General features: G+C 38.9%; 2 protein-coding genes and 1 long non-coding RNA gene across 4 annotated transcripts; 2 read left to right on the forward strand and 1 right to left on the reverse strand.

The window, feature by feature from the left end:
* The first annotated feature begins 390 nt into the window (after nt 1-390).
* On the forward strand, nt 391-7,044 carry LOC134865799 (protein ILRUN-like). The gene is made up of 5 exons (XM_063885533.1): nt 391-655; nt 2,878-3,032; nt 3,145-3,342; nt 4,317-4,642; nt 5,225-7,044. The coding sequence occupies exons 1-5, from the start codon at nt 492-494 to the stop codon at nt 5,258-5,260; spliced, it is 879 nt and encodes a 292-aa protein (XP_063741603.1). The 5' UTR covers nt 391-491; the 3' UTR covers nt 5,261-7,044.
* LOC134865808 (uncharacterized) lies at nt 2,331-4,931 on the reverse strand. Its single transcript, XR_010166001.1, has 3 exons — nt 4,275-4,931; nt 3,104-3,173; nt 2,331-3,012 (listed from the first exon to the last, which is right to left on the reverse strand). It is a non-coding gene; the product is annotated as an uncharacterized LOC134865808 (long non-coding RNA).
* Nucleotides 7,045-8,787: 1,743 nt separating the features above from the next.
* LOC134868895 (SAM pointed domain-containing Ets transcription factor-like) lies at nt 8,788-15,331 on the forward strand. 2 transcript variants are annotated; one of them, XM_063890282.1, is made up of 6 exons: nt 8,788-9,025; nt 11,892-12,322; nt 13,165-13,362; nt 13,476-13,520; nt 13,632-13,769; nt 14,371-15,331. In XM_063890282.1, exons 2-6 carry the CDS (start codon nt 11,905-11,907, stop codon nt 14,547-14,549), a joined length of 978 nt encoding a protein of 325 aa, XP_063746352.1. In that variant the 5' UTR covers nt 8,788-9,025; nt 11,892-11,904; the 3' UTR covers nt 14,550-15,331. The 2 variants fall into 2 exon arrangements, with proteins under 2 accessions (XP_063746352.1, XP_063746360.1); XM_063890290.1 differs by having other exon boundaries at nt 13,635-13,769.
* Nucleotides 15,332-15,471: the final 140 nt, after the last annotated feature.

The following is a 15,471-nucleotide window of genomic DNA, read 5'->3' on the forward strand; positions in this document are numbered from 1 at the left end:
ACTTTAAGATGTTTGTGTGCTTTATACCAAGTCTTCGGCATACCAGCCTGATGGAAGGACATCTTGGTGTTGGTGACGTGTATTGCGCAAGACCAGATGTAGTTCATTGAGCGGTTTCACACAAAAATGTGTTACTTCACAGTTTACGACATTTTTTTTTTCTCGACCTGCAAATTTATATTTTATATTGACAAACATCATATGTGTAATTCATGGCACAATTCAAACGGGATCAAAACACATTTTCTCTCTTGCCATTGCCTACCATACATATTTTTTCTGAAATAAGGTCCCATGAGTCGGAAGTAGAAGGGCGGGACTTAGGCTATATCATTATTATTACTCATCTCTGGTGGCTGATAGGCTGAGGTGCAAAACAGAATCATGTGACATGCGCACTCGGCCCTTGTTGTTGAGTTTGTTATGACAAGTCGAGGCCTCGGACTAAATTAGGAAGCGAAGCCCCTGTTTCTGTCCGGGCGAATCGGAAGATGGAGGGCATGGAACTGGACCTGGATCTGGACCAGGAGCTCATGCAGAAATTCAGCTGCATGGGAACAACAGACAAAGACATCTTAATCACGGAGTTTCAGAGGCTGCTCGGCTTCCAGCTCAACCCCGCCGGATGCGCCTTCTTTCTGGACATGACCAACTGGTGAGCCCGGGGACTCGTGTGGCCTGCTATGCGCTTCATGTTAAATAATACTATCCACTAGCAAGGGGATTCAACCGTACAACTTATATTTCATCGGTAAAAACAATAAAGTAAATCATAATGTAGTGTTATCGTTCATTGTGACAGAGGGGGTAGCTTTACGTTGGGTTTGTAACGTGGATACGACACTGTAGTAACGTAACTAGCGTTAGCTGAGTCACCATTTTTACCACTTTTGATTGCTTGTTAGGGACGGTCAAATGTAGTTTAGCAGGTATTGTGTAACATAGCTATACGACAAATATAACATTTAGTTAACAAACGAGTTCACTTTAAAGTGGGTGGGGTATTTGAATGGAAATGAGGGGTTTTATTGTGAATGTTTTTGGTGGTTGCTAGTAGCAGTTGTAGGTTAGCCATCACTATTATGCAGTGGTGAGAAGTACATATACTCAAGGATTGCACTTTCAATTTTGAGGTACTTTTACTTCACATGAGTATATCCATTTTTCTTTTTTTTCTCCATTTATTTGACATTAGTTTACTTTGCAGATTTGGAATGTTGATGTAAAACATAAACACTCAAATAAGACTTTAGTTACAACTGGACTAAATTCACAAACCACTCAGCAGTAAATCAAATACTGTGATGTGATAAACAGATCAACAATTATAGTCACGAATAAGTATATCTTTCCGTAATTGGCCAATATGCGTTATGACTAGTTTTACTTTCGGTCTTACACGTGTATTGTGATTCTGAAACTACTTGAGGAAGATTTTGAATGCAGGAATTTTACTTGTAATATGAGTATTCCAACAATCTGGTATTTTACTTTTACTTAAGTACAAGATCTGAGTACTTCTTCCACCTCTGCTGTTATGCAAAGCTAGGCACCACCAGTGAACTCGTCACTGAACTGATCATTAAAAGTGTATACCTGCTTTCCACAGTGTTTATATTGCATGTTGTGTTAGACTCCTGTACGTTATCAGCAGCTATGATGATCAAACGTTACGTCTGCATCTCCTTGACGATAATCACAGTGGCGATCGCTGCTGTTATATTACGTAACCTTCCCACCTAACGTTCAAAGCTCACAGTGGTTGTTGTGCAAACCTGGACACAATGTATTATAATGTGTTAATATAACACTACGAATACTCAAACTGTATCTTCCAGTGACTTATTGGTTAAATTAAACGAGTGAAAAGCAATGCGCAAGGGACGCAAAGGTCATATTGAAGTCTTGGTTAAATGTCTCTGCGCAGATGCAGTATTAAGCCAATGCAGCTCCATGGAAGATAACGGTCTCAGGGCAGAGCAGGCTGTAGTAGTAACACGTGATAATAGCTCCTCTGCAACGGGCTTTCTAAAAATAAAAACTGCTGCTTTATGGATGACCAGCATGTCACGGGAAGCCCCCACTCGCTGTCTCTCTGGGTCTGCAGACATCTGTTTGCCACAATATATTGCGTCAACCAAATCACAAAAATTCCAAATTACTTTTGAATATAAAAGCATTATAGTACCACAATGTGCGTCCTTATGGTTTCCACATTTGAAGTGAAATAGCTAGTGATTTTTTTTGTTCGAAAATTATCATTTTTGAAGTAGGATTAAACAAATACAGATTCCATTTTTTTTCCTTCGCAGTAACTGTACCAATATAGCTAAAACTTCTGGGTATAGGGCTAAAACAATTTATTGATATTGTTTGTTACATGTCAGAAATACGGTTGACAATTACATTCATAGAATAGAACATGTATGTAAATAATTGTATACATACATGTTATTAATTGTAACATTTTAATAGTTGATCTTTTAGCTGCCAAAAGTCTTCATGTGAAATTGCTGTATATGTTTGGAGGACTTGGATTTATATAATTGTAGCTGTTGGATATATTTGTTTTTTAGGGTTTTGTTTGGACTAAGCAAGCAATATCAAGAATTCACCCTAGGCTTAAGGAAATGGTGACAGATTTACACTGTTTGACAGTGATAGCCCAAAAGTTGAAGTGAGCTTGATATGTTGGAATTTAATCTTTACAAAATAACTTGTTTTATCTTGCTGAAAATGTTGTAAATAAACTAGCTAACAAATGTGTCATAGCTGTGCATACTGCAGATGAATCATAGAGTGTCTTCTACAAATCACATGTTGTACTCGTAAATTGAGAATACTGATCTTCTGGATTTCTGTCTCTTAATGTCACAGGAATTTACAAGCAGCCATCGGAGCCTACTATGACTTTGAGAGTCCCAACATCAGCGCGCCGTGCATGTCCTTTGTGAGTGACGTGACGATTGGCGAGGGAGAATCAGTTCCACCGGACACACCTTTCACGAAGACCTGGAGAGTACAGAACACAGGTAAGTCTGCTGGGATAATAGATCAGAGGGGACAAGCCTTTGTAAAAAAAGCAAAACAAAATAGGACTCACATTTCATGCCAATTCAGCATATTTTTCTGTCTGTCTTCCAGGTCCAGAGTCATGGCCTCCCGGTGTTTGTCTGAAATATGTCGGAGGAGATCAGTTCGGTCATGTAAACATGGTGATGGCGCGGTCTTTAGACCCTCAGGAGATGGCGGATGTCAGTGTGCAGATGCAGAGCCCTGCGGCTCCTGGCATGTACCAGGGCCAGTGGCGGATGTGCACAGCCACCGGACTGTACTTTGGAGGTGAGGACAGAGAGCTTTACACTAAAAACAAATTAGAATTGTTACAATATGGAATTGATTAATTAGTCTATCAACAGAAAAATGTCTTCATCAATTCAGTTCCTTTTCTAGCAAAACATTCACATGATTCTCCATGTGGGGTTTGTTGCTATTGCTTTTTTACATCCTTTTAATTCTGACTATTTCTAGGGTGATGTTTGGGCAAGCGAGCAATATCAAGAATTCAACCTATGCTTAACAGAATTGTGTCACTCTTTGACTATTATTGACTAAAAGTTGATTAATAAAAGATAAACGGACTATTTTTGGTTTCTGGACTGGTAGGCAGACAAATTAAGCTATTTTAATCACATTAAGCTTTTTACAGACATTTGTTTAGACTACAAGAACACAACAGTTAAACAAAAGTCTTTGGCTTTAAACTAAGCTGCCGAAATGCAACTCTACAGCCATTCACTGTAGTTAGCAGCGGGGCACAGCGGTCGTTATTAAAAATCTAGTGCTACATCATTTTGTATGCTTTTCCTTTAGTGAAAACTATAGCAAATGATTGAATGGCCTTCCTATCAGCACAAAAAGAAAATTAAGAGTCATTCATTTACTTGATTTACGTCCTCCTGCAAATTTAAACGTGTATGATGGATCCCAACAGGAAGTCCCTCAAGCCTATTTATAGAGGGATACTCAATTAAACATTATACTTGGCCTTAATGTTTCATTAACTCCATATAGAGATCATTTGTCACTTTAACCCCATCAGTCTTCTAATGGCGTTTAAAGAGAAGAATTACAGACCTGGAGGATATTGTGGGTGTGTGGTCGAGGTTCACTTGACATTTTACAGGATAATTGGCATTTCCAGACCATTTCCATCATAATTCTTTGGTAGTTAGTTGCACACTTGGGTACATGTTGGGGAGTGGGACACTTACTGGCTATGTGTATTATACCGTTTGTTTTCGTTCCTTTGGCAGATGTAATTTGGGTGATCCTGAGTGTGGAAGTTGGAGGCCTCCTCGGCGTCACACAGCAGCTTTCTTCTTTTCAAGCCGAGTTCAACACCCAGCCTCACCGCAGCATGGAGGGAGACTACAACCCCTTCGCCTCGCCAGAGAAGAGCAAGTGCCCCAACAGCAACAACAACAGCCTCCACGATGCCAGCGGACACAGAGGCCCAGAGCAACATTGGCAGGGAAACCCCAACCAGCTGCAGCAAGATCAGAATGGACTTTCACACAACTCTGTGGATATAGTAGCAAACAGTCTACAAAGCAATCTATCAGTAGTATCTTATAACCAGGTAAGACAGGGGGATTCTCAATACATGTGAATCATGATTGTGGTTATATTCCGTTAGCTTCAGATAAGTAGCATGTTTCCATTCACTGCATCCAAAAACCTCCTGAATAGCTACAAAAAAAATAACAGTCCCAGAGATCAAAAGTATCCAGAAGCAGCTCCTCTAAGTTTCTCAGAGGATAAAATTAAGAATAGCAGCAGAGAAGCCTTTGTACTGTAAGAAAGCAAGAATTCTGAGACTACAAATTGGCAAAACATGACAAACTGGCCAAGGCACCGTGCTGGTGAGCTGGTTTTATATACTGACTTACTGACGAGATAATTAGAGTCAGGTGTCAACACTTAGAGATGATTGGAAAGTCGGAGGACCTCTAATGGCCAGGTGGAGAACAGCAGGTCTGGAAATGCCTTAGAAATTGTGTAGAGGCAGACTGAGTAAAATAAAAACTACTGAAGCAGCTTTTGTTTAAATTTGAGCAGTGATTTAGCATTCTGAACTACTGCTTGGATGTCTAATTTAGCCAGTTTTCTATCATCCTGCAGCCCTACTCTCTGTTTTTTTAATCATTTCCCTTCTTTACAGGGTATACAGGAGCCTTTTCCTTTTGGGCACTCTTAAATCTTGGGACTTGTCACAGTGAAGCAGCACTGAACCTCTGGAGTCTGGTGTCACACCAATACGAAAAAGAAGATGCTTTATCAGTAGCTGGTAAAGAGTGTGGAGATTCAAAAAAAAACTTTATGCAAAGACCAGCTACACTTTGAGAAACCAGAGGCCAACGCTCCGACGTGCAGCTCAACAACATCCCACCACCCACTGTATGCACGTGTGAATGCTAAGTTAAAAATGAGTGCTATGAGTCTTTTGAGTGATAACTTCTTTCTTTTTCTTTTTTCAGATTTTTAGTTGTCAAGAGTGCAGATGAAACAATGATGGCGTGTGTGTGTGTGTGTGTGTGTGTGTGTGTGTGTGTGTGTGTGTGTGTGTGTGTGTGTGTGTATATGTGTGTACATTGTGCAACCTGAAAGAGAGACTATGGAGGAAAAGCCATTTATTTTGCCAACTGATTCTCCAGTTTCTGCTCTGACTCTTGGTATATTCATTTGTTTTTTCTGGACCTGTTCCCTGTAACTGAATCTAAAAAATATGGACATCTCTGGAAAAAAAACCATTGGATATCATTATTTAGTTTTTATCTTTTGATATCCACTTATTATTAGAGAGTAAGAGGAACGGCCACATGCTTTGGAAATATATCCGAAGCTCCTTCATGGCTGGTGCTTTATGGGCAATAATTTTTACCTACAATTTTTAAAAGGGACGCTCTTTCCTCCACTGGGGGGAGTGAGACCTTATTCTAACAAACAGAAGATAAGAGAAAACAGATATTTACATTATATCTACGTTTATTCTGCCTCACTGTACAGAGACAGTTATGATCTGGATTCAACCATTTTTATTATGCCTTCTATAGTCAGGTACTTTATATATATATATATTTGCAGAATATAATGCAGTATTGTGTTCAAATAACACAGGTTAGGAGAAAAAAAGCATCTATGAAATACGACATTGAATCCAAGCCATATGAAGAGTGGCAAAAACATGACTTCACTTCATAGGATAAACATAAATGTTCTTTGTCACCCCATTCTGAATTTGAAAAGCTGTCCTAGAGTTTATCATATTAACTTGAATGTATTTGATGAATGTAGTAGAAGATCATTATTTGGAAACATATTCATTTACCCAAAGACTCAACATTGTATATTTGAATTGAAGTGGCCGGTTTATTAGTGTAATTATTGTTCTGAATATCCCTTTCTGTTGTTAAAATGACGGTCACATTAGAGTCCACAATGTACTCCAGATCCTTGTTGATCGCTTCAGATGCAAATCAAACCGCACCAGTACCATGACAGTGACAACCAGGTGTTTGCTGTGCTGCCGCATATCTACTTGCACTAACAGTCTATCCATGCCTGTCTGTGTCCCACAAAGACAGTTACATCCTGAAGGGTTTGACTCTGACTTTATCTCATCATCTACAGCCAGAGTGTGAGAACACCTCTCCAGGTAAACGCTCTTTTCATTGTGGCACAAACTGTAAGCCCCAGGGTCACTGAGCTCTGACATCAGGACAGTACTACAACCTGTGCAAACATGTTCACGAAATAAATGTTCCTCCTGGCTCTCGATGCCAATTCATCAGTATAATATTTAGTTCTGAGTGTAGCATCTCTCCGGGGTTTCCATTGGCCAGATTGCAGGATGAATCAGTTGGCATTAGACTCATACAACAGCACCTTTATGAGAGTGAGGAAGTGCGAACAGATGAAAGCTTTTTTCCCCCTGTATGTTTGGTGAATGTTTGTATGATTAAATTATCACTGAAACCTCAAGTCTCTGGCTTTGTGTCTTGTTGTTGGTGCGAGAGTTTTTGTTCCCAATTTCCAGGAGTATAAACCTCAATGCAGCAGTATGGTTAGATTTCCATACTTTAAAACCAATATTTGGCATGATTTGTATTGTGGGATATGTTTTCTTGTCAGCAGATTTTAATCCGTTTTCATTAATGAGTGACTATTACATGTACACAGACATGCAGCAATTCTTGTACACTGCTTTAAACCTTTTACTGCAATAAACAGGGGCTTTATTTTAATTTCAAGTGTTTACGGTGGCTTTTTCAGGGATAAAGAAACACTAAACCTACCTTAAAAGCCTCAAACAAGACAGTACTGCATAACAGAATTCATTTTTACCATAGAAAACCTGCTCTTACATATTATTTTTCAACATGCCACGGTTCCACACACACTAGCTTCCCACCAAACAGTGAAGCTCCACAGAAAAGTATATTCAAAAAGGATGGAATCAAGACGGATGCATTTATCTCTGGTGTCAGTGAGCGCTCCAAAAACTTTAAAGATGATAACAGAGATGATTTTATTGGGGGCTTATTTTTAAGAAAACGTTAAACCTGAAAGAGAGCTCATGGAGAGTAGATGTGTCGGATAAGATTAACATGTCAGCCTGGAGGTTTAATGGTCAATAGCTCTTCTGAGGTGCCTCATAAATCACAAGGGTCCATTGTGTCTATTAACGGCCCAAACTGCCTGAAGGAGCAGCATGTGCTTAACATGTGCACAGTTTCAATGTTGATTTACAGTAAGGAACAAACAAAACATTCTAATGTTGATTAGCTGCTGACTCATTATAAAGATCTGACTAAAAGTCTTGTTTTCAGTCAGTGGCGCTGTGAATAACCTATTTATTCTACTTTGTCAACACATTTTAGTGTGGGAAGTTGAATTCTGATCCAAAAGCTCTTTAAAGATGATGTATTTAGTTGGAAACGCATGCAGCACCTCTAGAATATTTCAACACGACCGCACAAATGCTACTGTTTAGTCTAAGCAAACATTTACTCTCTCTCGCTTTCTCTTTCCTGCACTCCCTCCCTCTGTGTACCAGTTATTCAACTTTTCTGATAATAGTTTTTCAATCTTTCAAAGCAGCTATTAACATTATTTTCCCGTGGATGATTTATTGATATTTTATGAATACTCTAGATTTCACGTGTCCTTATGCAGCCAGCCTTTCTGATTTCAAATGAGTTCAGACTATGAAAATAAACACTGATCCCAAAGTAAGATCCTTAAGCAACATAGTGACATTATGCGAGAAATGTGTCTTTAGGCTAGTTTGACTCATCTATTACCTATAGTCTCCAAAAGGTGATTTACTTTCTTTTCCTAAGAATGACTGCAATGTAACTTAAAGTTTCTTCATGCTCTAACATTGGACCAACGTGCTACTCGACACTTCATTAAGTTGTATTTCACTTTGTCTGTGGTGAGTTTCAAAGCTTCTCTTGTCAACATTATTAACACAAAACACTTTTGAATATTAACCCTTTAAACTGCCATTCTCTAAATGCTTTTAAAGACTCTCTGGGTGCCTCCATAGCTCCCCCAGGCTGATAAGACTTCCCTAGGTTCGTCTACTGGAGGGAATCAACATGCAAATACTACCCTTATGTCCCCAGGTCATTATTTAGTAGGCCCTTAAAACTACCTGCCTCCTTGGGACACACCCTTTCTCTCAGAGTGATATGTCACAAAGGCACTGTGTCCCTAATACGTCAGACAACAGGACGGGAAAGAAGGTGTCTCCATAGTTGGAGTGAAGAGAGAGTGAAGCAGATCCAGCTGTGAGTGCTGCATAGGAGACATAACTGCACATCCTCACCAGAGGGCCAAATAGACCAGGACCCTGTCTTTAGTCCACACTTAAACTAAGGAAGAGGTGACGGGACAAGCCAGGCAGAGCTGAGAAGAGTCTTCAGCATTTAACACTGCTGAAAACAACACTGACAAGGTAAGACAGTTCACAACAAGACTCAAAATATTGTATTACTACCACATAGTATCTGCCACCTGCACTGCTACCACTTCTTTGACCATGAACATTCAAAGTGAAAGCTAAGTAAAAGTAGGAATACTTGTGGGTAGGGGAACTGTGAGATGCTCTTTCCCAAATCTTCCTTAGGACATAAAGCTTCTTCTATTTGCGGGTTCAACATGTGAAAGTCCTTTCTCACAGAACTTTAAAGGGATCCTGGCAGTTTTATGAAAAGGGAGCAGTGATGACGTCACGAATGAACGCTTGTCATTGAGTTTTATGGTCATTTTATGTGAATTGTAAAATTCCTAAATACTGTATGTATTTCATTGTGGAGCTGTGTGTTTATAAAAGGTCTATCTAGGCACAGGTATTAACAACATATCTTTGGCTTCAAGTGTTGTGGTATAAAAATGTAAGACACAAATCAACTCTTTAGTGTCACATAAGCACAGCCAGTTTACGAAGCCAAGTCCCGACAAACTGATGAGCTGCTTAATCTTTGGTGCTCCCTGGGTCATGTTATACTTGCCCTATACAGTTCTACACACAGTATTTCCAAATAATTACAACAATTTCCGTGCAGACATTTCAACAACAGTTATAGTAATCTTATAGTTAATGTGTAAATATTGATTCAATTTGGTTGTACATGCTAGCTTACTGTTACACTGCCATGGCTCATTGGGACACTTCATTTGAATAAAACAAAGCCATTGCTAAAGTTATTGTAAGAAAACGTATCCTTTTCAAGTCACACGTCTGCTGTAGATAAACCTTTGGAAAAAGAGCCAGCAAAGTTATTCTTTCAGAGTTTGATTTAGTAAACAATTACTAAATGATCTTCATTTCTGGTTACTCATATATGGATGTTGTATCTGGTTAAAGTAGATTCAGTCCCACATTAGAAGTTATAGAAAATGTATCAAACAGTTTTTAAATTGATGTGTTTTAAATGCAGACAAACAACCACCTGCAAAACAAAAGCACATTTAGAATCGGATAAATTGCCATAATCACATTCTGTAAGATAAAAAAAAAATAGGTCGAGCTAAGTGATTTAATCCATGTTTCAAAAGTTTTTTCAAAAGCTACATTTTGTGTAAAGATAAGAGGAGACACAACTTGTTCTCATTGCTTTTTTTTATCACTCGAACCCATCAACCTGTAACATAACACACACACAAACCTGCACGCACGCACGCACACACACACACACAAATGCTTTTTCCTGAAACCCACACATTAACTCACAAAGGTGTGTAGTCAAACACCCTTTGTCCAAAGAACAGTGGAATGCATGCAACCATGAATGACCAAAGCTTTTTATATGGACTCAATGCCCCTCATATCAGTTTGCATGCTATCTAACGAGGTGTCAAATATAATCCAACAAACACTTATTTTAATGAGCCTGCTGCTTTCTTTTGAACGCAGAAATATATTTCTCGTTAAGAAAGGATCATTTAGAAGTGGACGTTTTCACCGCCGCTAAATATCTATACTGCTAATAATAATAGACATTTTGGTTTGATTATAATTATTCATCTCCTCTGTTGGTAATCCTGCCACATTAAATGCACTCAAGACAACTCTCAGGAAAACGTTTTGGGTAAATTTGGGAAAACAGTTGGTTATCTCTTGGCAGTAAACACCCGTAATTGACGTCATTATTGTCATCAGTGCCTCCCCTTGTTCTGCAAACATACTTTAGTAACTTTATCAGTATTTCTAGCCCCTTTTTGTCCAACAAGTCCAACAACAGGCAACTTTTGAGAAGTGCCTTATCACACCACCTCGCTCCATGTGCCATTGTTTTGGACCAAATACCAGTCACCTCACTATCAGTATACCTTTCAGTACTTCACACTCAATGTTTACCTATATTCAGCAGAATGAGTCTAATAATGCAGATACTTTTGTCACATCTCTTGCCATGTATGTTTGTCTTTTGGTATGTTATATATACTGTATTCTTTTCTCCTGGGAGCAGTGGAGGAGAAAAGACAAAAAGCAATATGGATTAAATAGATGCATATCACTTGAAATGAAAGCAGGTGTATTATTTTGTCAAATCAAATACTGACATACGGCACCACTCCCAACCCAGTGAGCTGTTCTCTTACTCACACCTTGCTGAATATGCTCCTGCGACTTATCTTTTATCCACTAATTATGTGTCCCACCCTTAAAGCTCTATACTATCAAGCTGTTATTTTATTTGATCAATTTAAAGACCTGATATTTCAGAAAAAAAGCATTGGGTGTTACATTGAGATACTATCTCGACTTTTTGAAATGTCAAGACTAACACGTTTAATTTTTATTAGTTGTTTAAAAAAAAAGGTGTGATCTTCATGTCTTTATCTGTGTTTATTATCTTAAAGGTGGGGTAGATTGCTTTGTGATATTGTTGATTAATGGTGAAATTAATGGTAAGTGAGGTCAGAATTGAACACATGCTGAACTTGTTTGGCCTCTTTTTTTAAATCATCAGAATATGTTCTGAAATATGTTTGATAAAAAAAAAGCTTGCTTTTCTGAGTTATTTCATAACACATTGAAAGTCAAACAAAGAATTGAGCTCCAATGAATTTAACAGACTGGCTCAACTGTGCAAAGCTGGAATGACAGATTCCTTACTTCAAAGTACGTCCCAGCTAAGTAAATACCTCGGAACAAATGTCAAGTTTATTTTAAGGACTGCTACTATTTAAATATTGAGCATTGGGGCAGGGTAGCATCCATGTGACTGTGTCAATAATGGAAATGTCAGTTAATGTGTACATTGTTTAAGACCCTGATGATAAGATGTCATGACAGGTCTTTCATTTTCTCGCAGTCTTTTAACAAACATGAGCATGGGGAGTCCAGGCTGTGAACACACAGACGGCACTGCATACTCACCTCTCTACATCAGCCATCTGCACACTGACACCCGGATGGCCTGGCTGGACAAGACGGACGACATCAAACCCTCCCGCAGCTTGTTAGGGCTTCCTGAGCTCAGCTGGATGGGGGTCTACCTCCCCTGCAACGACAGATTAGTTATGGAGGAGAACCCCTGGGTGTTGAAGATGACAGAGTCTCCTGCCGCTCCTCCATCCAGGACGCTCGAGGTGAGCCAAGCCAAGCCATGCCAGACTCAGCTCCCCTCCTATGAGATGGAGGGTCAGGTGGAGGAGCACTGTCTGGAGCAGGTGCAGACCATGGTGGAGGGAGAAGTGCTGAAGGATGTCGACACAGCTTGCAAACTGCTCAACATTGCACCAGGTAGGCCAGGATACAATACTGTCAATTACTGTCTCAAAACAAGACATACGAATAGCTGTTAGAAAGTGCTAATAAAATAAACTTTAAAAGCATTCATCGCCTGTTGCTCTCACACCGACTTCCAGACAGAGCATCAAAGGCCCACCCTGTGCAAACAGTACTGTTGACTGACGATCATCTTCCCTTCTCATGAAATGAGACTTTATCTAGAGCCTGTAAAACATACAGTGCATGTGTGGTTATTTGCTCTTAAAACATCACACTTCTTCTCAGGAAGTAGGAAATATACATGATAAATATTTGATTTCATATCATTTGAAATAGTTAGCCAGGGATTTGAGTGTTGCATGTTTACATTATTGCTAACAATATATGTTTTTTAAATGGTGATGAATAAAGCAACCAAGGCCAAGATATCCTGACTTTTTGTCCCTAATATGAATCAAACTTAAGAAGGACAGGAACCTTGATATCCCATAGTGCAACTAATTGCATATTCATGTTTAAAATGTGAAGTTTGTGTGCCTCAGATGGAAAGTAAAAACATTTAAGCTGAAGAAGAATCTTACAAACTGAATATGCTTTGACTGAAACGGACAAAGACAAACAAAACCAGTCCTGTGGTCTTGACGCTAACTTGAATATTTAAATAGCAGTTTTAGGTTAATTTTTTTGGTCTGGTTTAGATCTTTACATATTTATATATATATATAAATATATTTATTATAAAAACACATATATGTTACTGCCCTATTGAACTGATGTTTTTATAACAAAATGAAGGCCCTAACCTTGAGCTGCGTAAAATAAAAAGCCTTGTCTCTTTGTGTTTCCCTCCATAGACCCGCTGGACTGGAGCTGTATGCACGTTCAGAAGTGGCTCCTCTGGACCGAGCACCTGTACAGGCTGCCGCAGGTCAGCACCTTTTTTCAGGAGATGAGCGGGAGGGATCTGTGCTCCATGACAGAAACAGACTTCAGACAACGCTCTTTGCAGTTTGGAGACATGCTGTATGCTAATCTGGACATCTGGAGATCTGGTCAGAATAACATGAACATGGAGAAATTAACCTTCATCAACTCTAATGTTATGTAAATAAGTAAAGGGTCATTGTGTGTGATGTGAACACCTCTTCATTGTCTGTTTGTTTAGCTGCAGCAATGAAGGAGCGCAGCCCACCAGAAGACAGGAAATCTGGTACGCTCTCCTTTATAACTAGAAATTATAACCTCTTAAAACAATGATTTCACTGATTAAAATACTGAGGTAAAACAAGGTGAAGTTTTCTGAGAACCTCTTCTTCTCCAGCAGCTGATGATGACTCCTGGTCAGATGTGATGTGTAAGTACTCCAGCCAGCCCATCCACCTGTGGCAGTTCCTCCGAGAGCTGCTCCTAAAGCCCCATCACTACAGCCGCTGCATCCGCTGGGTTAACAAAGACAAAGGTAAGGTGATGCTACATGATGATACATTACAAACTATTTATTAAATGTATATAAACTGAAAAAAAATGCAAACATGTGAATTAAAGTTACGTGAAAAAAGAGTAAAACATTGTGGAAAAAGGCTTTGTTTTGCTGCCAAGAGTTAGATGAGAAGATCAATAGGATTACCTCTCTCATGTCTATGCGCTAAATATAGATGTTAAGTAAGTTTAGCTTAACATAAAGACTGGAAGAGAGGGAAACAGGATCTGTCCAAAGCATATAATCTTCCTCTTCAATACAAGTCTCTGGTCACAGCCAATAAGTGGTTCAGTTTATAGGCCTAACGCCTTATAGACCGTAACTTGCTTTACACTTCGCTATTTGAATGACTTAAACACACCAATTCAATTTAGAGGTGTTAGCAAATAACAACGCTCATGAGCTTGACTTCTTCCATAGCTTTGGAACAATCATTTGCTAAGCTAAGCTCACTTGGTTTAAATGTATGGGTGCTATCTTCTATCTTCTCAGAGTGGTTTCTAAAATCATATTTCACAAAATGAGAATGTGTTCACTTCATAATCTAAAAAGAGTACATTTTTGTTTCCTCTGTCCAAAGGGATTTTCAAAATAGAAGACTCAGCTCTTGTGGCCAGGCTATGGGGCATCAGGAAGAACCGCCCGGCTATGAACTATGACAAACTGAGTCGCTCCATACGCCAGTACTACAAGAAGGGCATCATCCGAAAGCCTGATGTATCACGCAGACTGGTCTACCAGTTTGTCAAGCCCGTTTGATAAACCAAAGATATGCTGGACATACAGTAGAAGTAACATAAACCTTGAAGCTGGCTCATTCATTGTACAAGATGTTTCATTGAAACTGTAAAGACTGCCTACTGAACTATGCACTCCTGCCTATCATGACTCTATTTTATTATTCTTTATATCAATTATATTTTATTTTTCTTAAGCACTCTTGTTGAAATGTAGTTTTGGTGTGATGTTTGGTTTCTGCAAAGAAATATTTTAAAGAGATATTGCTAGTTTGCTTTCTTGCAGCGAGCTAAATGAGATTGATATCTCTCCACACAGTGTCTGATGCCAGCAATCAGCTAGCTTAGCTTAACACAAAGACTGGAAATGGCTAGCCTGTTTCTGCTAAAGGTTAAAAATCATGTGCCTAAGAGCACCTCTAGTACTCAATATGTATCTTAAATCTTGTTTCTGTAATGAGTTTAACATGTGCTGGTAGGTAAATTGGAGATAGCTAAGCTATCTAAGCTAACTAGCTGCTCTTTTCAGCTACAAATTCAGCATACATTGTAGTGAGTGCTGTTAATCTACTCATCAAACCCCAGACAAGAATTAATTCCAAACTGTCAAATTAATCCTTCAAATTCTCCTTTTGTTTGTACGATGACACTTTTTGTTATCCCTATTCACACTACTTAGAAGTTGCAGCGCAATTGCCAAAGTAAATGAATATTTTATTAAATCTGCCCTGATGGACATTCCTTTTTTACATTTCTATCTTTGGGATTATGTTCAGGATCCAGAATAAAGCAATTTATAACCAATTGTCGTCTCTTACAATATTAATATTATAAATAACACGTGCTGTCCATACAAAAAACACACGGACACTACCCTTTGTTCTTTTAACAAACTTGTTTCCCCTTTCAAACCAATATCCCAATATCGACACCATCACAACAAA

This window comes from Eleginops maclovinus, chromosome 1, assembly GCF_036324505.1.
Source record: "Eleginops maclovinus isolate JMC-PN-2008 ecotype Puerto Natales chromosome 1, JC_Emac_rtc_rv5, whole genome shotgun sequence".
Taxonomy (NCBI): Eukaryota; Metazoa; Chordata; class Actinopteri; order Perciformes; family Eleginopidae; genus Eleginops; species Eleginops maclovinus.

Excerpts from the sequence above, each read along its gene's own strand:
- LOC134865799 (XM_063885533.1), top strand. The coding sequence starts at position 492 with ATGGAGGGCATGGAACTGGACCTGGATCTGGACCAGGAGCTCATGCAG. Across the intron at positions 3,343-4,316 it reads CACCGGACTGTACTTTGGAG|ATGTAATTTGGGTGATCCTG; the intron begins GTGAGGACAGAG and ends TTCCTTTGGCAG. Across the intron at positions 4,643-5,224 it reads CAGTAGTATCTTATAACCAG|GGTATACAGGAGCCTTTTCC; the intron begins GTAAGACAGGGG and ends CCTTCTTTACAG.
- LOC134868895 (XM_063890282.1), top strand. The coding sequence starts at position 11,905 with ATGAGCATGGGGAGTCCAGGCTGTGAACACACAGACGGCACTGCATAC. Across the intron at positions 12,323-13,164 it reads ACTGCTCAACATTGCACCAG|ACCCGCTGGACTGGAGCTGT; the intron begins GTAGGCCAGGAT and ends TTCCCTCCATAG. Across the intron at positions 13,770-14,370 it reads CTGGGTTAACAAAGACAAAG|GGATTTTCAAAATAGAAGAC; the intron begins GTAAGGTGATGC and ends CTCTGTCCAAAG.